Raw genomic sequence first — 25,865 nt, forward strand, 5'->3', positions numbered from 1 at the left:
TAGACGTAGGAACAGAGGACTATTAGACATAGGAACAGAGGAGGACTATTAGACGTAGGCAGCTGAAGGATGGTTCTGCCATTCGACCAGTTCAGGACCAAACAACAATTATTTGCAGTAGGCCTATAATCGAATAGACCTAAGACTATGTGATACAGATATGTTGTAGACTATAGCCTATATGTATACACTAATACATATGTTCTAAAAAATAAAAAATATATAAAATATATGTCATTTAGCAGACGCTTTTATCCAAAGCGACTTACAGTCATGTGTGCATACATTCTACGTATGGGTGGTCCCGGGGATCGAACCCACTACCCTGGCGTTACAAGTGCCATGCTCTACCAACTGAGCTACAGAAGGACCACCTTCTGTATTCTCAAATTGAAAAAAGTGAGGGAGCTTCTAATTTAACCATGGCCCTGTTTGCGAGGAGAGCTTTATTGTGAGAAGGTATTTCATTGCATTGTATAGTTTACACATAAATACACTTTTGAGTTGATTCGCTTCAACACATGGTTACAATATACCCCATTACAGAATAAAAGAAAACAGAGGTGAACTATTATTCAAATTCATATCATTTATTTGCATAGATTAAAACATGCTATCAAATCAGTTGATCAAGTAGTGGACATAAATCATGACAACATAAAATTGCAGGTAATTTGTTTTGTTTTTTAAAACAGCCATATAAATCAAGCTTTTGGTGATTTATATTAATACATGTCAATATTAACTATAACACAATACATTATTACCTCCAACTTAGCCCAATTCACATTTCCAATTTCCCATCCTGACATACCGATTTAGAATGGATCCTGCATCTCAACCAATAGCCAATATTGGCTAAATATCCCACGCAGGGCTTCAGCAACTTCCAGAGACTGTCAGGCCCCCTGGGCTTTGTGGTGGCCACTCTGATTTGGGTGTCCTCGGTAAAACTGTCACCGTACCAAGTGGTCACATGTGTTTCTGGGTTCCACTGTGGAGTGTTATGAACATCAAGGCAGACACAGGGTGAATTTTACTTCACTTAACCATGAATTTGTTTCTCAGTCTGCCCCCCACCAGAGAGAAGACAGGGAAGAAACCACCATTTATCTATTGGCTGCTGCTGTACATGTTGATTTGGTTTGTCATTCTGCCCCCCACCAGAGAGAAGACAGGGAAGAAACCACCATTTATCTATTGGCTGCTGCTGTACATGTTGATTTGGTTTGTCATTCTGCCCCCCACCAGAGAGAAGACAGGGAAGAAACCACCATTTATCTATTGGCTGCTGCTGTACATGTTGATTTGGCTTGTCATTCTATCATTTTGTCCCATGGAATTTTAGTAGTATTTAAATATAATTGACTTAGAAGTTAGTTTTTTTTGTTATTAGCTGTATTCTCAAAGTGAAAAAAGTGAGGGAGCTTCGCTCCTCTGCTCCCCGGCAGAACAACACCCCTAATTATAGGTGTCATTTAGTGAGAAGTAGAGGTGACACTTAAAATGTTGACAGTGGACAAAGCGTTGTTCTGACAACTCCAAACAACTCCATTTTGGTTTTAGATACGGGTATTATTACTGCTGTATTAGAACTGTTCCATATTGTCAGAATAGAAAGGGTTCACATAACCACAAGACAACAATGATGGGAAGTGGACCGTTATTGTAAAAAATACATTATCAATATAATGTACATATGTAAATATGAAACATACAATAGCAATATTACATACATACAATATTACATTCAGAGACACGTGAAAGAGACCCAGTGATAGTCAGATAGCAGACTGAGAGGAGACCCAGTGATAGTCAGATAGCAGACTGAGAGGAGACCCAGTGATAGTCAGATAGCAGACTGAGAGGAGACCCAGTGATAGTCAGATAGCAGACTGAGAGGAGACCCAGTGATAGTCAGATAGCAGACTGAGAGGAGACCCAGTGATAGTCAGATAGCAGACTGAGAGGAGACCCAGTGATAGTCAGATAGCAGACTGAGAGGAGACCCAGTGATAGTCAGATAGCAGACTGAGAGGAGACCCAGTGATAGTCAGATAGCAGACTGAGAGGAGACCCAGTGATAGTCAGATAGCAGACTGAGGGGAGACCCAGTGATAGTCAGATAGCAGACTGAGAGGAGACCCAGTGATAGTCAGATAGCAGACTGAGAGGAGACCCAGTGATAGTCAGATAGCAGACTGAGGGGAGACCCAGTGATAGTCAGATAGCAGACTGAGAGGAGACCCAGTGATAGTCAGATAGCAGACTGAGGGGAGACCCAGTGATAGTCAGATAGCAGACTGAGAGGAGACCCAGTGATAGTCAGATAGCAGACTGAGAGGAGACCCAGTGATAGTCAGATAGCAGACTGAGAGGAGACCCAGTGATAGTCAGATAGCAGACTGAGGGGAGACCCAGTGATAGTCAGATAGCAGACTGAGAGGAGACCCAGTGATAGTCAGATAGCAGACTGAGAGGAGACCCAGTGATAGTCAGATAGCAGACTGAGAGGAGACCCAGTGATAGTCAGATAGCAGACTGAGAGGAGACCCAGTGATAGTCAGATAGCAGACTGAGAGGAGACCCAGTGATAGTCAGATAGCAGACTGAGAGGAGACCCAGTGATAGTCAGATAGCAGACTGAGGGGAGACCCAGTGATAGTCAGATAGCAGACTGAGAGGAGACCCAGTGATAGTCAGATAGCAGACTGAGAGGAGACCCAGTGATAGTCAGATAGCAGACTGAGAGGAATCCAGGCACAATCATTAACATATTGGACCAACAGTCAGGTTTGGTCAGTGATGACACCAGAAACTTACACTGAGGTGGCTAAGGGGTAGGTTGTTGTGTAGTGGTGTTTGTGGGGTATTGTGATGTCATTGTGGGGTATTGTGATGTCATTGTGGGGTATTGTGATGTCATTGTGGGGTATTGTGATGTCATTGTGGGGTATTGTGTGTAGATTATGGGGTATTGTGTGTAGATTATGGGGTATTGTGTGTAGATTATGGGGTATTGTGTGTAGATTATGGGGTATTGTGTGTAGATGATGGGGTATTGTGTGTAGATTATGGGGTATTGTGTGTAGATGATGGGGTATTGTGTGTAGATTATGGGGTATTGTGTGTAGATTATGGGGTATTGTGTGTAGATTATGGGGTATTGTGTGTAGATTATGGGGTATTGTGTGTAGATTATGGGGTATTGTGATGTCATTATGGGGTATTGTGTGTAGATTATGGGGTATTGTGTGTAGATTATGGGGTATTGTGATGTCATTATGGGGTATTGTGTGTAGATTATGGGGTATTGTGTGTAGATTATGGGGTATTGTGTGTAGATTATGGGGTATTGTGTGTAGATTATGGGGTATTGTGTGTAGATTATGGGGTATTGTGTGTAGATTATGGGGTATTGTGTGTAGATTATGGGGTATTGTGATGTCATTATGGGGTATTGTGTGTAGATTATGGGGTATTGTGTGTAGATTATGGGGTATTGTGATGTCATTATGGGGTATTGTGTGTAGATTGATGAGGGGGAAAAATGATTTAATCCATTTTAGAATAAGGCTGTAACGTAAAAAAAATGTGAAAAAAGTCAAGGGGTCTGAATACTTTCTGAAGGCTCTGTGTGCTGTAAATGCATTCATATATTAATAAAACATATTGGGGGAGGTTCCTAATGGGGTGTTGAGGAGGCTTCCACATCGTCTAGCCCCTCCCTCGAGCCGCCCATGGGTTTGGTCCATATATATGTTGTCTGTCTTCAGAACAGACAGTTCATAGATCCATCCACCGTCTGTCTTCAGAACAGACAGTTCATAGATCCATCCACCGTCTGTCTTCAGAACAGACAGTTCATAGATCCATCCACCGTCTGTCTTCAGAACAGACAGTTCACAATCCATCCACCGTCTGTCTTCAGAACAGACAGTTCATAGATCCATCCACTTTCTGTCTTCAGAACAGACAGTTCATAGATCCATCCACAGTCAGTCTTCAGAACAGACAGTTCATAGATCCATCCACCGTCTGTCTTCAGAACAGACAGTTCATAGATCCATCCACCGTCTGTCTTCAGAACAGACAGTTCATAGATCCATCCACCGTCAGTCTTCAGAACAGACAGTTCACAATCCATCCACCGTCTGTCTTCAGAACAGACAGTTCATAGATCCATCCACCGTCAGTCTTCAGAACAGACAGTTCATGCACTTCACAGCCTTGCTGCCGTAGTCCAGACACTCCGGGCCGATGCACTGACAGCAGGCGTTGTGGAACCAGCGGTACTTCGACCCTCCCATCGACTCACAGTATAGTTTACACTGGCGGATGGATACGCAGTCGTCAAAGTAGACCACCGTACACATGTTATCTGGGAGACAAGGGAGGGATACAGAGAGAAAATAGGGCAAAGGTCAGTTATCTCAGTAACAGCATGTATAACACAGAACTAGTATTCCAGTAATCCCATGTAGACATATTTTAAGCCGTTCCAGTAATCCCATGTAGACATATTTAAAGCCGTTCCAGTAATCCCATATAGACATATTTAAAGCTGTTCCAGTAATTCCATATAGACATATTTAAAGCCGTTCCAGTAATCCCATGTAGACATATTTAAAGCCGTTCCAGTAATCCCATGTAGACATATTTAAAGCCGTTCCAGTAATCCCATATAGACATATTTAAAGCCGTTCCAGTAATCCCATATAGACATATTTAAAGCCGTTCCAGTAATCCCATATAGACATATTCAAAACCGTAGTTAGTAACTACCTGCAAAAAGCAGTCATATTTAACCCTCAATGTTTCCATTACTGAGGACAATGCCACCCACTGTGTGTGTGTGTGTGTGTGTGTGTGTGTGTGTGTGTGTGTGTGTGTGTGTGTGTGTGTGTGTGTGTGTGTGTGTGTGTGTGTGTGTGTGTGTGTGTGTGTGTGTGTGTGTGTGTGTGTGTGTGTGTGTGTGTGTGTATATATATATCTCAGTTGCTAGAGAGAGAGAGAAAATATACACTTTCCATTAACCCAAGGCAGTCAGAAAAGGAGGAGAGAGAGAAGGTTACCACCATCACCACAGACTGAACTCACCAGCCACTGAATCAGACATGGTGTTGGCTCTATAGTATAGAAAAAGCAGCTCTTCTATTTAACCTGTGTTTTACTAGCACAGGTACAACTGGGTCTAAACAGATAGTTGTACTTTGACATACACGTCTCTCCTTGAATCTCCCACTGAAAGGAATACCAGCTGCCTCTGTTATGTCGTACTATTCTAGTCATGTGGTTCTACAGTAGTAGTAATATATTTCTGTGGTTCCACAGTCTAATCAATCTATTTCTGTGGTTCCACAGTCTAATCTTTCTATTTATATGGTACCACAGTCTAATCAATCTATTTCTATGGTTCCACAGTATAATCAATCTAATCAATCTATTTCTATGGTTCCACAGTCTAATCAATCTATTTCTATGGTTCCACAGTCTAGTCAATATATCTCTATGGTTCCACAGTCTAATCAATCTATCTCTATGGTTCCACAGTCTAATCAATCTATCTCTATGGTTCCACAGTCTAATCAATCTATCTCTATGGTTCCACAGTCTAATCAATCTATCTCTATGGTTCCACAGTCTAATCAATCTATCTCTATGGTTCCACAGTCTAATCAATCTATCTCTATGGTTCCACAGTCTAATCAATCTATCTCTATGGTTCCACAGTCTAATCAATCTATTTCTATGGTTCCACAGTCTAATCAATCTATTTCTATGGTTCCACAGTCTAATCAATCTATTTCTATGGTTCCACAGTCTAATCAATCTATTTCTATGGTTCCACAGTCTAATCAATCTATTTCTATGGTTCCACAGTCTAATCAATCTATCTCTATGGTTCCACAGTCTAATCAATCTATCTCTATGGTTCCACAGTCTAATCAATCTATCTCTATGGTTCCACAGTCTAATCAATCTATCTCTATGGTTCCACAGTCTAATCAATCTATCTCTATGGTTCCACAGTCTAATCAATCTATCTCTATGGTTCCACAGTCTAATCAATCTATTTCTATGGTTCCACAGTCTAATCAATCTATTTCTATGGTTCCACAGTCTAATCAATCTATTTCTATGGTTCCACAGTCTAATCAATCTATTTCTATGGTTCCACAGTCTAATCAATCTATTTCTATGGTTCCACAGTCTAATCAATCTATCTCTATGGTTCCACAGTCTAATCAACCTATTTCTACGGATCCTCTACCTTGAGTGTCGTATCTTGCGTGAATGCTGTTGCCGGGGATTGACATGTTCTGATGCTGGTCGTCAAGCGTCTCCAAGAAGGAGACCAGGTTCTCGTGGTGAGATAGTTCCTCGGCAACGGGGAAGGACACCACCATCATGTTGATAGGGGCGTCGCCCTCCGTGAGGGCTCGGAACAACGAGGGGATTGGTCGATGGAGTTCCTCCACTGTGCTCTTAGAGGTGGCTGGAGTATCGCTGTAGTTCTTAGGGTTACACATCCCTGAGAGAGGGAGGGAGGGGGAGAGAGAGCGAGACAGAGAGAGAAAGGGAGGGGGGGGGAGAGGGGGGTTGGGAGGGAGGAAGGAAGGGGAGAGAGAGAGACGGAGAGAGAAAGGGAGGGAGGGGGAGAGAGAGAGAAAGGGAGGGAGGGGGAGAGAGAGAGAAAGGGAGGGAGGGGAGAGAGGGACAGAGAGAGAAAGGGAGGGAGGGGAGAGAAAGGGAGGGAGGGGGAGAGAGAGAGAAAGGGAGGGAGGGGAGAGAAAGGGAGGGAGGGGGAGAGAGAGAGAAAGGGAGGGGGGATAGAGAGAGAGAGACAGAGAGAGAAAGGGAGGGGGAGAGGGATGGAGGGAGGGAGGGGAGGGAGAGAGAGAGAGAGAGAGGAGGGAGGAGAGAGAAAGAGACAGGGAGGGAGGGGAGAGAAAGGGAGGGAGGGGGAGAGAGGGAGACAGGGAGAGAAAGGGAGGGAGGGGGAGAGAGAGAGACAGGGAGAGAAATGGAGGGGGAGAGAGAGAGACAGGGAGAGAAAGGGAGGGAGGGGGAGAGAGAGAGACAGGGAGAGAAATGGAGGGGGAGAGAGAGAGACAGGGAGAGAAAGGGAGGGAGGGGGAGAGAGAGGGGAGAGAGAGACAGAGAGAGAAAGGGAGGGGGAGAGAGAGAGAGAGAGAGAGAGAGACAGAGAGAGAAAGGGAGGGAGGGGGAGAGAGAGACAGGGAGAGAAAGGGAGGGGGGAGAGAGAGAGACAGGGAGAGAAAGGGTGGGGGAGAGAGAGAGACAGGGGGAGAAAGGGAGGGAGGGGGAGAGAGAGAGAGGGAGAGAAAGGGAGGGAGGGGGAGAGAGAGAGACAGGGAAAGAAAGGGAGGGGGAGAGAGAGAGACAGGGAGAGAAAGGGAGGGAGGGGGAGAGAGAGAGACAGGGAGAGAAAGGGCGGGAGGGGGAGAGAGAGAGACAAGGAGGGGGAGAGAGGGATGGAGGGAGGGAGGGAGGGGAGAGAGAGAGAGGGAGGGAGGAGGGAGAAAGAGAGACAGAGAAAGAGGGAGGGAGGAGAGAGAAAGGGAGGGAGAGAGACAGAGAGAATGATAATATATTTTAAAAGGTTTAGTGGTTTCTATACAAGTAGTTCTGAGCAAAATGATTTGATTAAAATTACAATAGTTTATTCTTTATGATATAGAGTAGCTGTTTCTTCAGAGAAACATCAGATATGATTAGCCTAACAGTATAATGAGTCTAAGTGAATTAGATAAATCATTCAATGAGCAGCAGAGTTTGACGGACGAATATTGGATTACAAACCAACCAATGCTAAAAACAGAGCCAAGACAGCTGTTTCAGATAAACCACCATACACATACACTCCACCCTCCCTCCACTCTCCCTCCCTACCTCCACTCTCCCTCCCTACCTCCACTCTCCCTCCATCCACCCTCCCTCCACTCTCCCTCCATCCACCCTCCCTCCACTCTCCCTCCATCCACCCTCCCTCCACTCTCCCTCCCTCCACTCTGCCTCCCTCCACTCTGCCTCCCTCCACTCCTCCCTCCCTCCCTCCCTACCTCCACTCTCCCTACCTCCACTCTGCCTCCCTCCACTCTGCCTCCCTCCACTCCTCCCTCCATACCTCCACTCTGCCTCCCTCCACTCCTCCCTCCATACCTCCACTCTGCCTCCATCCACTCCTCCCTCCCTACCTCTCCTCTCCCTCCATACCTCCACTCTGCCTCCCTCCACTCTGCCTCCCTCCACTCTCCCTCCCTCCACTCTCCCTCCCTCCACTCTCCCTCCCTCCACTCTCCCTCCATCCACTCCTCCTCCATCCACTCCTCCTCCATCCACTCCTCCCTCCCTACCTCTCCTCTCCCTCCATACCTCCACTCTGCCTCCCTCCACTCCTCCCTCCATCCCAAATACAAACTTTGCTTCCCCTCTACCTCCCCCTCGTCAGTCAACCCAAACCACTCACAGACACTGTCACGCATACAGAATTACACGCACACATCAAACACAGGTGCTGTTTCGCACTCGACTGGAAACATATTGGGAATCTCCCTCCCTCCCTCCCTCCCTCCCTCCAAGGGGTTGTATCTATTAGCATGGGAAACATATGTAAAGCAAGTGAAACCATCATAATCTCTCTCAGGACTAAGATCAAATAGTATTACCCCGGTTCTGACACTCATCGGGTGTGGCAGGGCTTGAAAACCATTACAGACTACAAAGGGAAGCACAGCCGAGAGCTGCCCAGTGACACAAGCCTACCAGATGAGCTAAACTACTTCTATGCTCGCTTTGAGGCAAATAACACTGAAACATGCATGAGAGCACCAGCTGTTCCGGAAGACTGTGTGATCACGCTCTCCGCAGCCGATGTGAGTAAGACCTTTGAACAGGTCAACATTCACAAGGCCGCAGGGCCAGATGGATTACCAGGACGTGTACTCTGAGCATGCGCTGACCAACTGGCAAGTCTCTTCACTGACATTTCAACATCTCCCTGTCTCAGTCTGTAATACCAACATGTTTTAAGCAGAACACCATAGTGCCTGTGCCCAAGAACACCAAGGTAACCTGCCTAAATAACTACTGACCTGTAGCACTCATGTCTGTAGCCATGAAGTGCTTTGAAAGACTAGTCATGGCTCACATCAACACCATTATCCCAGCAACCCTAGACCCACTCCAATTTGCATACCGCCCCAACAGATCCACAGATGATGTGATCTCTATTGCACCCCACACTGCCCTTTCCCACCTGGACAGAAGGAACACCCATGTAAGAATGCTATTCATTGACTACAGCTCAGCGTTCAACACCATTGCGCCCTCAAAGCTCATCACTAAGCTAAGGACCCTGGGACTAAACACCTCCCTCTGCAACTGGATCCTGGACTTCCTGACGGGCCGCCCCCAGGTGGTAAGGGTAGGTAACAACACATCTGCCACGCTGATCCTCAACACTGAAGCCCCCCCCCAGGGGTGCGTGCTCAGTCCCCTCTTGTACTCCCTTGTTCACCCATGACTGCATGGCCAGGCATGACTCCAACACCATCATTAAGTTTGCTTACACAGTATTGTAATATATGTGTGTGTGCGTGCGCGTGCGTGTGCGTGCGTGCGTGCGTGTGTGTGTGTGTGTGCGCGTGCGTGTGCGTGTGTGTGTGGGTGGGTTTGAGTCCTAGCTGTAGCAGCCTGGATACATTACATCCTCTGTCACATGCTTCATATTGGATCTGTCTCCCACATAAAAGGGGGTCAGAGAGGGAGCTTACAGCTGGCCTGGCTTTGGTCTGGAGGGCTGTCAACACATACAGTAATATATGTCTGCTGGCAAAAGACAAAACAGCTCTCTATGGGAGTACATGGCAGTATATCTAGTTTACTTTATCAGAGTGGCTGCGGATCTGCCTTTTTCGGGGTATTTAGTCTACCACACAATACAATCTGGGGCTTCCTGAAACTTCTGCTCATGTGCAGATGATACAATGATACCATGATACCATGATACAATGATACCATGATACCATGATACCATGATACCATGATACAATGATACCATGATACAATGATACAATGATACCATGATACAATGATACCATGATACAATGATACAATGATACCATGATACAATGATACCATGATACCATGATACAATGATACCATGATACCATGATACCATGATACAATGATACCATGATACCATGATACAATGATACAATGATACCATGATACCATGATACCATGATACAATGATACAATGTTACAATGATACAATGCGTATTCTCTACTTTACTCACAGAGAACAGGCTACCCAGGGCAATGGTTGTCGTTTAGTCAAATGTGATTAAAGCTCAACTAATGTCTGCAAGAGCACATTACGATCACAATTTTCTACATAACACAACATAATACTGTAAGACAAAACAACACCGCATCCAATCGTCTGTGATCGTTCTTCAAAACAAATGAACCAATCAGTTTCATGGATATGCATTCAGATGTTGTTGAGCTACACAGTGTTAAAGGAGCCTAAAGTGTTGTGTTGAAGTAGCCTACAGTGTTGTGTTGAAGTAGCCTACAGTGTTGTGTTGAAGTAGCCTACAGTGTTGTGTTGAAGGAGCCTACAGTGTTGTGTTGAAGGAGCCTACAGTGTTGTGTTGAAGTAGCCTACAGTGTTGTGTTGAAGTAGCCTACATTGTTGTGTTGAAATAGCCTACATTGTTGTGTTGAAGTATCCTACAGTGTTGAAGGAGCCTACAGTGTAGTGTTGAAGTAGCCTACAGTGTTGAAGGAGCCTACAGTGTTGTGTTGAAGTAGCCTACAGTGTTGAAGGAGCCTACAGTGTTGTGTTGAAGGAGCCTACAGTGTTGTGTTGAAGGAGCCTACAGTGTTGTGTTGAAGTATCCTACAGTGTTGTGTTGAATTATCCTACAGTGTTGAAGGAGCCTACAGTGTTGAAGTATCCTACAGTGTTGAAGTAGTCTACAGTATTGTGTTGAAGTATCCTACAGTGTTGAAGTAGCCTACAGTGTTGAAGGAGCCTACAGTGTTGAAGGAGCCTACAGTGTTGAAGTAGCCTACAGTGCTGTGTTGAAGGATCCTACGGTGTTGTGGTAAAGTCGACTACAGTGTTGTGTTGAAGTAGCTTACAGTGTTGAAGTAGCCTACAGTGTTGAAGTAGCCTACAGTGTTGAAGGAGCCTACAGTGTTGAAGGAGTCTACAGTGTTGAAGGAGTCTACAGTGTTGAAGGAGCCTACAGTGTTGAAGTAGTCTACAGTGTTGAAGTAGTCTACAGTGTTGAAGGAGACTACAGTGTTGAAGTAGCCTACAGTGTTGAAGGAGACTACAGTGTTGTGTTGAAGTAGCCTACAGTGTTGAAGGAGCCTACAGTGTTGTGTTGAAGGATCCTACGGTGTTGTGGTAAAGGATCCTACGGTGTTGTGGTAAAGTCGACTACAGCGTTGTGTTGAAGGATCCTAAAGTGTTGTGTTGTAGGATCCTACAGTGTTGTGTTGAAGGATCCTACAGTGTTGTGTTGAAGGATCCTACAGTGTTGTTTTGAAGGAGCCTACAGTGTTGTGTTGACGGATCCTACAGTGTTGAAGGAGACTACAGTGTTGAAGGAGCCTACAGTGTTGTGTTGAAGGAGCCTACAGTGTTGAAGGAGACTACAGTGTTGTGTTGAAGGATCCTACAGTGCTGTGTTGAAGGATCCTACGGTGTTGTGGTAAAGTCGACTACAGTGTTGTGTTGAAGGATCCTGTTAGCCAGCCTGCCAGCTTAGTGGAGTCTGCCACTAGCACAGTCAGTGTAGTCAGCTCAGCTATCCCCATTGAGACCGTGTCTGTACCTCGACCTAGGTTGGGCAAAACTAAACATGGCGGTGTTCGCCTTAGCAATCTCACTAGGATAAAGACCTCCATTCCTGACATTACTGAAAGAGATCATGATACCTCACATCTCAAAATAGGGCTACTTAATGTTAGATCCCTTACTTCAAAGGCAATTATAGTCAATGAACTAACAACTGACCATAATCGTGATGTGATTGGCCTGACTGAAACATGGCTTAAGCCTGATGAATTTACTGTGTTAAACGAGGCCTCACCTCCTGGTTACACTAGTGACCATATCCCCCGTGCATCCCACAAAGGAGGATGTGTTGCTAATATTTACGATAGCAAATTTAAATTTAAAAAAATATGTTTTTGTCTTTTGAGCTTCTAGTCATGAAATCTATGCAGCCTACTCAATCACTTTTTATAGCTACTGTTTACAGGCCTCCTGGGTCATATACAGCGTTCCTCACTGAGTTCCCTGAATTCGGACCTTGTAGTCATAGCAGATAATATTCACATATTTGGTGATTTTAATATTCACATGGAAAAGTCCACAGACCCACTCCAAAAGGCTTTCGGAGCCATCATTGACTCAGTGGGTTTTGTCCAACATGTCTCTGGACCTACTCACTGTCACAGTCATACTTTGGACCTAGTTTTGTCCCATGAAATAAATGTTGTGGATCTTAATGTTTTTCCTCATAATCCTGGACTATCGGATCACCATTTTATTACGTTTGCAATCGCAACAAATAATCTGCTCAGACTACAACCAAGGATCATCAAAAGTCGTGATATAAATTCTCAGACAACCCAAAGATTCCTTGATGCCCTTCCAGACTCCCTCTGCCTACCCAAGGATGTCAGAGGACAAAAATCAGTTAACCACCTAACTGAGGAACTCAATTTAACCTTGCGCAATACTCTAGATGCAGTTGCACCCCTAAAAACTAAAAACATTTCTCATAAGAAACTTGCTCCCTGGTATCCGGAAAATACCTGAGCCCTGAAGCAAGCTTCCAGACAATTGGAATGGAAATGCTGCCACACCAAACTGGAAGTCTTCCGACTAGGTTGGAAAGTGTAGTATCGAAGAGCCCTTACTGCTGCTCGATCATCCTATTTTTCCAACTTAATTGAGGAAAATAAGAACAATCCTAAATGTATTTTTGATACTGTCGCAAAGCTAACTAAAAAGCAGCATTCCCCAAGAGAGGATGGCTTTCACTTCAGCAGTGATACATTCATGAACTTCTTTGAGGAAAAGATCATGGTCATTAGAAAGAAAATTACGAACTCCTCTTTAAATCTGCATATTCCTCCAAAGCTCAGTTGTCCTGAGTCTGCACAACACTGCCAGGACCTGGGATCAAGGGAGACACTCAAGTGTTTTAGTACTATATCTCTTGACACAATGAGGAAAATAATCATGGCCTTTAAACCTACAAGCTGCATACTGGACCCTATTCCAACTAAACTACTGAAAGAGCTGCTTCCTGTGCTTGGCCCGCCTATGTTGAACATAATAAACGGCTCTCTATCCACTGGATGTGTACCAAACTCACTAAAAGTGGCAGTAATAAAGCCTCTCTTGAAAAAGTCAAACCTTGACCCAGAAAATATTTTTTACAACTAAATTGGCCTATATCAAATCTTCCATTCCTCTCAATTTTGGGGGGGAAAAAGCTGTTGCGCAGCAACTCACTGCCTTCCTGAAGACAAACAATGTATACGAAATGCTTCAGTCTGGTTTTAGACCCCATCATAGCACTGAGACTGCACTTGTGAAGGTGGTAAATGACCATTTAATGGCATCAGACCGAGGCTCTGCATCTGTCCTCGTGCTCCTAGACCTTAGTGCTGCTTTTGATACCATCGATCACCACATTCTTCTGGAGAGATTGGAAACCCAAATTGGTCTACACGGACAAGTTCTGGCCTGGTTTAGATCTTATCTGTCGGAAAGATATCAGTTTGTCTCTGTGAATGGCTTGTCCTCTGACAAATCAACTGTAAATTTCGGTGTTCCTCAAGGTTCCATTTTAGGACCACTATTGTTTTCACTATATATTTTACCTCTTGGGGATGTCATTCGAAAACACATTGTTAACTTTCACTACTAGGCGGATGACACAAAGCTGTACATTTCAATGAAACATGGTGAAGCACCAAAATTGCCCTCGCTAGAAGCATGTGTTTCAGACATAAGGAAGTGGATGCCTGCAAACTTTCTACTATTAAACTCAGACAAAAAAAGAGATGCTTGTTCTAGGTCCCAAGAAACAAAGAGTTCTTCTGTTGAATCTCACAATTAATATTGACGGCTGTACAGTTGTCTCAAATAAAACTGTGAAGGACCTCTGTGTTACTCTGGACCCTCTTTTCAAGACTGTTTCAAGGACAGCTTTTTTCCATCTACGTAACATAGCAATGCTCTACTTTCCGGCTACCCAGATAAAGCACTAAATAAACTTCAGTTAGTGCTAAATACGGCTGCTAGAATCCTGACTAGAACCAAAATATTTGATCATATTATTCTAGTGCTATCCTCCCTACACTGGCTTCCTGTTAAGGATAGGGCTGATTTCAAGGTTTTACTGCTCACCTACAAAGCATTACATGGGCTTGCTCCTACCTATCTTTCCGATTTGGTCCTGCTGTACATACCTACACGTACGCTACGGTCACAAGAAGCAGGCCTCCTAATTGTCCCTATAATTTCTAAGCAAACAGCTGGAGGCAGTGCTTTCTCCTAAAGAGCTCCATTTTTATGGCATGGTCTGTCTACCCATGTCAGAGACACAGACTCGGTCTCAACCTTTAAGTCTTTACTGAAGACTCATCTCTTCAGTGGGTCATATGATTGAGTGTAGTCTGGCCCAGGAGTGTGAAGGTGAACGGAAAGGCTCTGGAGCAACGAATCACCCTTGCTGTCTCTGCCTGGCCGGTTCCCCTCTTTCCACTGGGATTCTCTGCCTCTAACCCTATTACAGGGGCTGAGTCACTGGCTTACTGGTGCTCTTCCATGCCGTCCCTAGGAGGGGTGCGTCACTTGAGTGGGTTGAGTCACTGACGTGATCTTTCTGTCTGGGTTGGCGCCCCCCCCCTTGGGTTGTGCCGTGGCGGAGATCTTTGTGGGCTATACTCGGCCTTGTCTCAGGATGGTAAATTGGTGGTTGAAGATATCCCTCTAGTGGTATGGGGGCTGTGCTTTGGCAAAGTGGGTGGGGTTATATCCTTCCTGTTTGGCCCTGTCCGGGGGTGTCCTCGGATGAGGCCACAGTGTCTCCTGACCCCTCCTGTCTCAGCCTCCAGTATTTATGCTGCAGTAGTTTATGTGTCGGGAGGCTAGGGTCAGTTTGTTATATCTGGAGTACTTCTCCTGTCTGCTCAGGTGTCCTGTGTGAATTTAAGTATGCTCTCTCTAATTCTCTCTTTCGGAGGACATGAGCCTCAGGACTACCTGGCATGATGACTCCTTGTTGTCCCCAGTCCACCTGGCCGTGCTGTTGCTCCAGTTTCAACTGTTCTGCCTGCGGCTATGGAACCCTGACCTGTTCACCGGATGTGCTACCTGTCCCAGACCTGCTATTTTCAACTCTCTAGAGACAGCAGGAGGGGTAGAAATACTCTCACCCCTCATAGCCTGGTTCCTCTCTAGGTTTTGGCCTTTCTAGGGAGTTTTTCCTAGCCTCACCTGCATTGCTTGCTGTTTGGGGTTTTAGGCTGGGTTTCTGTACAGCACTTTGAAATATCAGATGATGTAAGAAGGGCTTTATAAATACATTTGATTTGATCCTACAGTGTTGTGTTGAAGGATCCTACAGTGGTGTGTTGAAAGATCCTCCAGAGTAGAGGTACCAGATTAGAAACACCAGATTAGAAACACCAGATTAGAAACACCAGATTAGAAACACCAGATTAGAGACACCAGAGTAGAGACACCAGAGTAGAGACACCAGAGTAGAGACACCAGAGTAGAGATACCAGAGTAGAGATACCAGAATAGAGACACCAGATTAGAAACACCAGAGTAGAGACACCAGAGTAGAGGTACCAGAGTAGAGGTACCAGAGTAGAGACACCAGAGTAGAGACACCAGAGTAGAGACACCAGAGTAGAGACACCAGAGTAGAGGTACCAGAGTAGAGACACCAGAGTAGAGACACCAGAGACACCAGAGTAGAGACACCAGAGTAGAGACACCAGAGTAGAGACACCAGAGTAGAGACACCAGAGTAGAGACACCAGAGACACCAGAGTAGAGACACCAGAGTAGAGACACCAGAGACACCAGAGTAGAGACACCAGAGTAGAGACACCAGAGTAGAGACACCAGAGACACCAGAGTAGAGGTACCAGAGTAGAGACACCAGAGTAGAGACACCAGAGTAGAGACACCAGAGTAGAGACACCAGAGTAGAGACACCAGAGACACCAGAGTAGAGACACCAGAGTAGAGACACCAGAGTAGAGACACCAGAGACACCAGAGTAGAGACATCCAAAGTAGAGACACCAGAGACACCAGAGTAGAGACACCAGAGTAGAGACACCAGAGTAGAGGTACCAGAGACACCAGAGTAGAGACACCAGAGTAGAGACACCAGAGACACCAGAGTAGAGACACCAGAGTAGAGACACCAGAGTAGAGACACCAGAGTAGAGGTACCAGAGTAGAGACACCAGAGTAGAGACACCAGAGTAGAGACACCAGAGTAGAGGTACCAGAGACACAAGTGTAGAGACACCAGAGACACCAGAGTAGAGACATCCAGAGTAGAGACACCAGAGTAGAGGTACCAGAGTAGAGGCACCATAGAAGCTTCCTAATTCCAAGGCCCGGTGGCCTCTTCTGACTGTGTGTGTCTGGCCTTTCACACTCTCCCTATCAGACCTACACTACGCCTCAGAGGGACACTTTAAAACCCAACCTGTGCAGAAAGCAGCTTGCCTAACTGCCTAACTGATCACGCTGATAACGAGTGTTTTTAATTGAGTTCTTGTTGTTTTATGAGCAGTGGAGGTGTGTGGGTAAAATAACTGGGGGAGCCAAGCCAGTAAAAAAACACATATTATAACCTACACTAGATGTACAGCAGAATGAGGACAGTCCTTCAAACGAGTGGCTATTTCAGCCTCACCCGTTGCTGACACGTGTATAAAATCGAGCACACAGCCATGCAATCTCCATAGACAAACATTGGTAGTACAATGGCCTTACTGAAGAGCTCAGCGACATTCAATGAGGCACTGTCATAGGATGCTATCTTTCTAAGAAGGCAGTTCGTCAAAGTTCTGCCCTGCTAGAGCTCCCCCCGGTCAAGTGCTGTTATTGTGAAGTGGAAACTTTTAGGAGCAACAACGGCTGAGCCTGGACAAGCTCACAGAATGTGACCGCCGAGTGCTGAAGAGCGTAAAAATTGTCTGTCCTCGGTTGCAACACTCACTACCGAGTTCAAAATTGACTCTGGAAGCTGCGTCAGCACAATAACTGTTAGTCGGGAGCTTCATGAAATGGGTTTCCATGGACGAGCAGCCGCACACAAGCCTAAGATCACCATGAGCAATGCCAAGCGTTGGCTGGAGGGGTGTAAAGCTCACCGACATTGGACTCTGGAGCAGTGGAAACACGTTCTCTGGAGTGATGAATCACGCTTCACCATCTGGCAGTCCGACGGACGAATCTGGGTTTGGCGGATCCCAGGAGAAAGCTAACTGCCCGAATGCGGACGGAGGAGGAATAATGGTCTGGGGCTGTTTTTCATGGTTCAGGCCCCTTAGATCCAGTGAAGGAAAATCTTAACACTACAGCATACAATGACATTCTAGACAATTATGTGCTTCCAACTTTGTGGCAACAGTTTGGGGAAGGCCCTTTCTTGTTTCAGCATGACAATGCCCTCGAGCACAAAGCGAGTTTCATACAGAAATTGTTTGTCTAGATCGGTGTGGAAGAACTTGAATGGCCTGCACAGAGCCCTGACCTCAACCCCATCGAACACCTTCGGGATAAATTGTAACCCTGACTGCAAACCAGGCCTAATCTCCCAACATCAGAGCCCGACCTCACAAATGCTGTTGTGGCTGAATGGAAGCAAGTCCCCAAAGCAATGTTCCAACATCTAGTGGAAAGCCTTCAGAGAAGAGTAAATCAAATCAAATGTATTTGTCACATACACATGGTTAGCAGATGTTAATGCGAGTGTAGTGAAATGCTTGTGCTTCTAGTTCCGACAATGCAGTGATAACCAACAAGTAATCTAACTAACAATTCCACAACTACTACCTTATACACAGTGTAAGGGGATAAGGAATATGTACATAAAGATATATGAATGAGTGATGTTACAGAACGGCAAGATACAGTAGATGGTATAGAGTGCAGTATATACATATGAGATGAGTATGTAAACAAAGTGGCATAGTTAAAGTGGCTAGTGATACATGTATTACATAAGAATGCAGTAGATGATATTGAGTACAGTATATACGTAGACATATGAGATGAATAATGTAGGGTATGTAAACATTATATTAAGTAGCATTGTTTAAAGTGGCTAATGATATATTTTACATAATTTCCCATCAATTCCCATTATTAAAGTGGCTGGAGTTGAGTCAGTATGTAGGCAGCAGCCACTCAATGTTAGTGGTGGCTGTTTAACAGTCTGATGGCCTTGAGATAGAAGCTGTTTTTCAGTCTCTCGGTCCCAGCTTTGATGCACCTGTACTGACCTCGCCTTTTGGATGATAGCGGGGTGAACAGGCAGTGACTCGGGTGGTTGTTGTCCTTGATAATCTTTATGGACTTCCTGTAACATCGGGTGGTGTAGGTATCCTGGAGGGCAGGTAGTTTGCCCCCGGTGATGCGTTGTGCAGACCTCACTACCCTCTGGAGAGCCTTACGGTTGAGGGTGGAGCAGTTGCCGTACCAGGTGGTGATACAGCCCGACAGGATGCTCTCGATTGTGCATCTGTAGAAGTTTGTGAGTGCTTTTGGTGACAAGCCGAATTTCTTCAGCCTCCTGAGGTTGAAGAGGCGCTGCTGCGCCTTCTTCACGATGCTGTCTGTGTGGGTGGACCAATTCAGTTTGTCTGTGATGTGTACGCCGAGGAACTTAAAACTTGCTACCCTCTCCACTACTGTTCCATCGATGTGGATAGGGGGGTGTTCCCTCTGCTGTTTCCTGAAGTCCACAATCATCTCCTTAGTTTTGTTGACGTTGAGTGTGAGGTTATTTTCCTGACACCACACTCCGAGGGCCCTCACCTCCTCCCTGTAGGCGGTCTCGTCGTTGTTGGTAATCAAGCCTACCACTGTTGTGGTAGAGGCTGTTATAGCAGCAATGTTCCAACATCTAGTGGAAAGCCTTCCCAGAAGAGTGGAGGATGTTATAGCAGCAATGTTCCAACATCTAGTGGAAAACCTTCCTAGTAGAGTGGAGGCTGTTATAGCAGCAATGTTCCAACATCTAGTGGAAAGCCTTCCCAGAAGAGTGGAGGCTGTTATAGCAGCAATGTTCCAACATCTAGTGGAAAACCTTCCTAGTAGAGTGGAGGCTGTTATAGCAGCAAAGGGGGGCCACCAACTCATATTAATAACCATGATTTTGGAATGAGATGTTCGACGTGCAGGTGCCCACATACTGTTGGTCATGTAGTGTATGTTGTGATAATTGCGCTGTTTGCTCTATAACCCATTAGTTCACACCGTGATATACAATACAGCCGCGACAACAACAGTCACACAGTGGCAGAATAAATACATTCCACTACATATATATGTGTTTGTTTCATCACAAAACTGGAGAACAACAACTGTCCGCTGAAATCCGCAAAGCAAACAGTGATAATAATAATAATAATAATAATATATGCCATTTAGCAGACGCTTTTATCCAAAGCGACTTACAGTCATGTGTGCATACATTCTACGTATGGGTGGTCCCGGGGATCGAACCCACTACCCTGGCGTTACAAGCGCCATGCTCTACCAACTGAGCTACAGAAGGACCATGGATGGTAATGGTAATTGATGGTAATGTATGGATGGTAATGGATGGTAATGGTAATGGATGGTAATGCATGGATGGTAATGTACGGCAATGGTAATGGATCGTAATGTATGGATGGTAATGGATGGTAATGGATGGTAATGTATGGATGGTATTGTGTGGATGGTAATGTGTGGATGGTAATGTGTGGACGGTAATGTGCGGATGGCAATGTATGGATGGCAATGAATGGATGGTAATGTGTGGATGGTAATGTGTGGACGGTAATGTATGGACGGTAATGTGTGGACGGTAATGTGTGGACGGTAATGTGTGGACGGTAATGTATGGATGGTAATGTATGGATGGTAATGTGTACCGGTAATGTGTGTATGATAATTATGGCGGTAATGTATGGACGGTAATGTATGGATGGCAATGTATGGATGGTAATGTGTGGATGGTAATGTATGGATGATAATGTATGGACGGTAATGTGTGGATGGTAATGTGTGGATGGTAATGAATGGATGGTAATGTATGGATGGTAATGGAAACGGTTATATGACCTGCAGCACGGTCAAGCAAGTTCATGTTTTCAACAGGTTTTACTGAGTGATTTAGAAAGACGGAGGTACCGCGGGTCAGAATAAAGATAACAGGAGCCGCTATTCCAGCACCATTTCAACAGGAACATTTAAACCTCATCACATCAACAAGCTATAAATATATATATGCATAGTTTAATACGCTGAAAACAAACTTAAAGATTGCAAAAAACAAGGGATGTTTTTACAGTGCCAGGACCACCCACAGTTGAGCTCAGCTCTATGCTAATTGGCTAATTAATATTATTTTTTAATTATCAAGGAAGGTCAAATGCTTGTTTGGCATCAATCAATCAAATGGGGCGGCAGGGTAGCCTAGTGGTTAGAGTGTAGAGGTGGCAGGTAGCCTAGTGGTTAGAGTGTAGAGGTGGCAGGTAGCCTAGTGGTTAGAGTGTAGAGGTGGCAGGGTAGCCTAGTGGTTAGAGTGTAGAGGTGGCAGGTAGACTAGTGGTTAGAGTGTAGAGGTGGCAGGTAGCCTAGTGGTTTAGAGTGTAGAGGTGGTAGGGTAGCCTAGTGGTTAGAGTGTAGAGGAGGCAGGGTAGCCTAGTGGTTAGAGTGTAGAGGTGGCAGGGTAGCCTAGTGGTTAGAGTGTAGAGGAGGCAGGGTAGCCTAGTGGTTAGAGTGTAGAGGAGGCAGGGTAGCCTAGTGGTTAGAGTGTAGAGGAGGCAGGGTAGCCTAGTGGTTAGAGTGTAGAGGTGGCAGGGTAGCCTAGTGGTTAGAGTGTAGAGGAGGCAGGGTAGCCTAGTGGTTAGAGTGTAGAGGAGGCAGGGTAGCCTAGTGGTTAGAGTGTAGAGGCGGCAGGTAGCCTAGTGGTTAGAGTGTAGAGGAGGCAGGGTAGCCTAGTGGTTAGAGTGTAGAGGCGGCAGGGTAGCCTAGTGGTTAGAGTGTAGAGGTGGCAGGGTAGCCTAGTGGTTAGAGTGTAGAGGTGGCAGGGTAGCCTAGTGTTTAGAGTGTAGAGGCGGCAGGTAGCCTAGTGGTTAGAGTGTAGAGGTGGCAGGGTAGCCTAGTGGTTAGAGTGTAGAGGAGGCAGGGTAGCCTAGTGGTTAGAGTGTAGAGGCGGCAGGTAGCCTAGTGGTTAGAGTGTAGAGTGTAGAGGCGGCAGGGTAGCCTAGTGGTTAGAGTGTAGAGGCGGCAGGTAGCCTAGTGGTTTAGAGCGTTGGACTAGTAACCGAAAGGATGCAAGTTCAAATCCCTGAGCTGACAAGGTACTAATCTGTCGTTCTGCCCCTGAACAGGCAGTTAACCCACTGTTCCTAGGCAGTCATTGAAAATAACATGTCATACTCTTTTGGTCCACACAGCATCAGATACATAGGCTACACATAGAGACACAGAGGGGCGCTGTTTCCCTCTCTCTGATGATTTCTCTGGTGAGATTCAGCCACTTGCGAATTGACTGAAAATTATGCAAAAACACAGAAAGACGAAAGATAAATTATTTTCCTATTGTACTGTGTGAGATGTGACTTACCGACACAGTCACAGCACACACATCTCACAGCAGAAACACACACACACACACACACCTCATCTTTAACCATTGTGTACATGGTACTCACCGACACAGTCACAGCATACACACCTTACAGCAGACACACACACACCTTACAGCAGACACACACACACACACACAAACCTCATCTTTAACCATTGTGTACATGGTACTCACCGACACAGTCACAGCACACACACCTTACAGCAGAAACACACACACACACCTTACAGCAGAAACACACACACACACCACCTCATCTTAAACCATTGTGTACATGATACTCACCGACACAGTCACAGCATACACACCTTACAGCAGACACACACACACCTTACAGCAGACACACACACACACACACACACAAACCTCATCTTTAACCATTGTGTACATGGTACTCACCGACACAGTCACAGCATTCCTCCCACAGTGTCCCCAGACAGAGCATACACTCTTTACAGCATGAACAGTTCCCATCGGACGGACGACACTGACACAGCTCCTGCAACACACACACACACAATCAACTCAATTGAATAGACTAGCTACAAGATATACTGGCCTCAGAGGTTTTCCTAGTTTGGTTATGTAGGACTGGTTATGTAGGTTATGTAGGACATGTAGGACTGGTTATGTAGGTTATGTAGTACTGGTTATGTAGGACTGGTTATGTAGGTTATGTAGGACTGGTTATGTAGGACTGGTTATGTAGTACTGGTTATGTAGGTTATGTAGGACTGGTTATGTAGGACTGGTTATGTAGGACTGGTTATGTAGGACTTGTTATGTAGGTTATGTAGTACTGGTTATGTAGATTATGTAGTACTGGTTATGTAGATTATGTAGTACTGGTTATGTAGGACATTTAGGTTATGTAGGACTGGTTATGTAGGACTGGTTATGTAGTACTGGTTATGTAGGACTGGTTATGTAGTACTGGTTATGTAGGTTATGTAGTACTGGTTATGTAGGACTGGTTATGTAGGACTGGTTATGTAGGTTATGTAGTACTGGTTATGTAGGACATTTAGGTTATGTAGGACTGGTTATGTAGGACTGGTTATGTAGTACTGGTTATGTAGATTATGTAGGACTGGTTATGTAGGACTGGTTATGTAGATTATGTAGGACTGGTTATGTAGGACTGGTTATGTAGATTATGTAGTACTGGTTATGTAGGACTGGTTATGTAGATTATGTAGTACTGGTTATGTAGGACTGGTTATGTAGATTATGTAGTACTGGTTATGTAGTACTGGTTATGTAGTACTGGTTATGTAGATTATGTAGTACTGGTTATGTAGGACTGGTTATGTAGATTATGTAGTACTGGTTATGTAGATTATGTAGTACTGGTTATGTAGGTTACATACTGTCACTACAGAGACCAGGCCCAGTGTAGACAGAACACATCAACACACAGGAAACAGCACTATGTTACAGTCATACATACATACATACATACATACATACATACATACATACATACATACATACATACATACATACATACATACATACATACATACATACATACATACATACATACATACATACATGCTGGTTATAATGACTACAGTCATACATACTGGTTATAATGACTACAGTCATACATACTGGTTATAATGACTACAGTCATACTGGTTATAATGACTACAGTCATACTGGTTATAATGACTACAGTCATACTGATTATAATGACTACAGTCATACATACTGGTTATAATGACTACAGTCATACATACTGGTTATAATGACTACAGTCATACTGGTTATAATGACTACAGTCATACTGATTATAATGACTACAGTCATACATACTGGTTATAATGACTACAGTCATACATACTGGTTATAATGACTACAGTCATACATACTGGTTATCATGACTACAGTCATACATACTGGTTATAATAACTACAGTCATACATACTGGTTATAATGACTACAGTCATACATACTGGTTATAATGACTACAGTCATACATACTGGTTATCATGACTACAGTCATACATACTGGTTATCATGACTACAGTCATACTGGTTATAATGACTACAGTCATACTGGTTATAATGACTACAGTCATACATACTGGTTATAATGACTACAGTCATACATACTGGTTATAATGACTACAGTCATACATACTGGTTATAATGACTACAGTCATACTGGTTATAATGACTACAGTCATACATACTGGTTATAATGACTACAGTCATACATACTGGTTATAATGACTACAGTCATACATACTGGTTATCATGACTACAGTCATACATACTGGTTATCATGACTACAGTCATACTGGTTATAATGACTACAGTCATACATACTGGTTATAATGACTACAGTCATACATACTGGTTATAATGACTACAGTCATACATACTGGTTATAATGACTACAGTCATACATACTGGTTATAATGACTACAGTCATACATACTGGTTATAATGACTACAGTCATACATACTGGTTATAATGACTACAGTCATACATACTGGTTATAATGACTACAATCATACATACTGGTTATAATGACTACAGTCATACATACTGGTTATCATGACTACAGTCATACATACTGGTTATAATGACTACAGTCATACATACTGGTTATAATGACTACAGTCATACATACTGGTTATAATGACTACAGTCATACATACTGGTTATAATGACTACAGTCATACTGGTTATAATGACTACAGTCATACATACTGGTTATAATGACTACAGTCATACATACTGGTTATAATGACTACAGTCATACTGGTTATAATGACTACAGTCATACATACTGGTTATAATGACTACAGTCATACTGGTTATAATGACTACAGTCATACTGGTTATCATGACTACAGGGCTTTCAGTATGTATTCACACCTCTTGACTTGTTCCAGTTTGCAGCCTGAATTTAAAATGGATGACATTTAGATGTTGCGTCACTGGCCTACACACAATACCCCATAATGTCAAAGTGGAACTATGCTTTTAAAAATGTTTACAAATTAATTTTAAAAAAATTAAAAGCTGAAATGTCTTCAGTCAATAAGTATTCAACCCCTTTTGTTATGTCAAGGAGACTAAATAGTTCAGGAGTAAGAATGTGCTTAATGAGTCACATAATAAGTTGCATGGATTCACTCTGTGTGTAATAATGGTGTTTATGATTTTTGAACAACTACCTCATCTCTGTACCCTGTATCCAATGCCCTGCAAAGAAGGGCTCCTATTGGTAGACTACCTCATCTCTGTACCCCACACATACAATTATCTGTAAGGTCCCTCAGTCGAGCAGTGAATTTCAACCACTAAGAACAGAGAGGTTTCCAAATGCCTTGCAAAGAAGGGCACCTATTGGTCGATGGGCAAAAATAAAATAAAAAACAGACATTGAATATCCCTCTGAGCGGTGAAGTTATTCATTACATTTTGGATGGTGTATCAATACACCCAGTCACTACAAAGATACAGGCGTCCTTCCTAACTCAGTTGCCGGAGAGGAAGGAAACCACTCAGGGATTTCACCATGAGGCCAATGGTGACTTTAAAACGGTTACAGAGTTTAATGGCTGTGATTGGAGGAAACTGATGGACCCACAACACTGTGAAAAGAAGGAAACATGTACAGAATAAAAATATTCCCAAACATGCTGTAATGTCGTTCGTCTGTTGTTTGAAGAGAGTCAGACCGAAATGCAGCGTGTAGGTTACTCATGACATTTAATGAAGAAAATGCTGTACATGAAATAACTGAGAATACAAAACAACAAACGAGTGAAACTAATACAGCCTATCTGATGACTAACACAAAGACAGGTACAATCGCCCACCAAATACAACGCGCACTCAGGCTACCTAAATACGGTTCCCAATCAGAGACAACTAGAA

At 44.2% G+C, this 25,865-nt stretch overlaps 1 protein-coding gene across 1 annotated transcript in view; it reads right to left on the bottom strand.

Moving 5' to 3' along the window:
• Positions 1–3,538: 3,538 nt before the first annotated feature.
• LOC124009950 (twisted gastrulation protein homolog 1-A-like) overlaps positions 3,539–25,865 on the bottom strand; it is a 71,476-nt gene continuing 49,149 nt past the window's right edge. The window contains exons 3-5 of the mRNA XM_046322210.1: positions 22,367–22,466; positions 6,275–6,535; positions 3,539–4,381 (exon numbers count right to left, since the gene is read on the bottom strand). Of these exons, the coding sequence (XP_046178166.1) occupies positions 4,200–4,381; positions 6,275–6,535; positions 22,367–22,466 (543 nt within the window). The 3' untranslated portion in view covers positions 3,539–4,199. The remainder of the gene's footprint in view (positions 4,382–6,274; positions 6,536–22,366; positions 22,467–25,865) is intronic.

The sequence above is a fragment of the Oncorhynchus gorbuscha genome, linkage group LG22 (genome assembly GCF_021184085.1).
Source record: "Oncorhynchus gorbuscha isolate QuinsamMale2020 ecotype Even-year linkage group LG22, OgorEven_v1.0, whole genome shotgun sequence".
Taxonomy (NCBI): domain Eukaryota; kingdom Metazoa; phylum Chordata; class Actinopteri; order Salmoniformes; family Salmonidae; genus Oncorhynchus; species Oncorhynchus gorbuscha.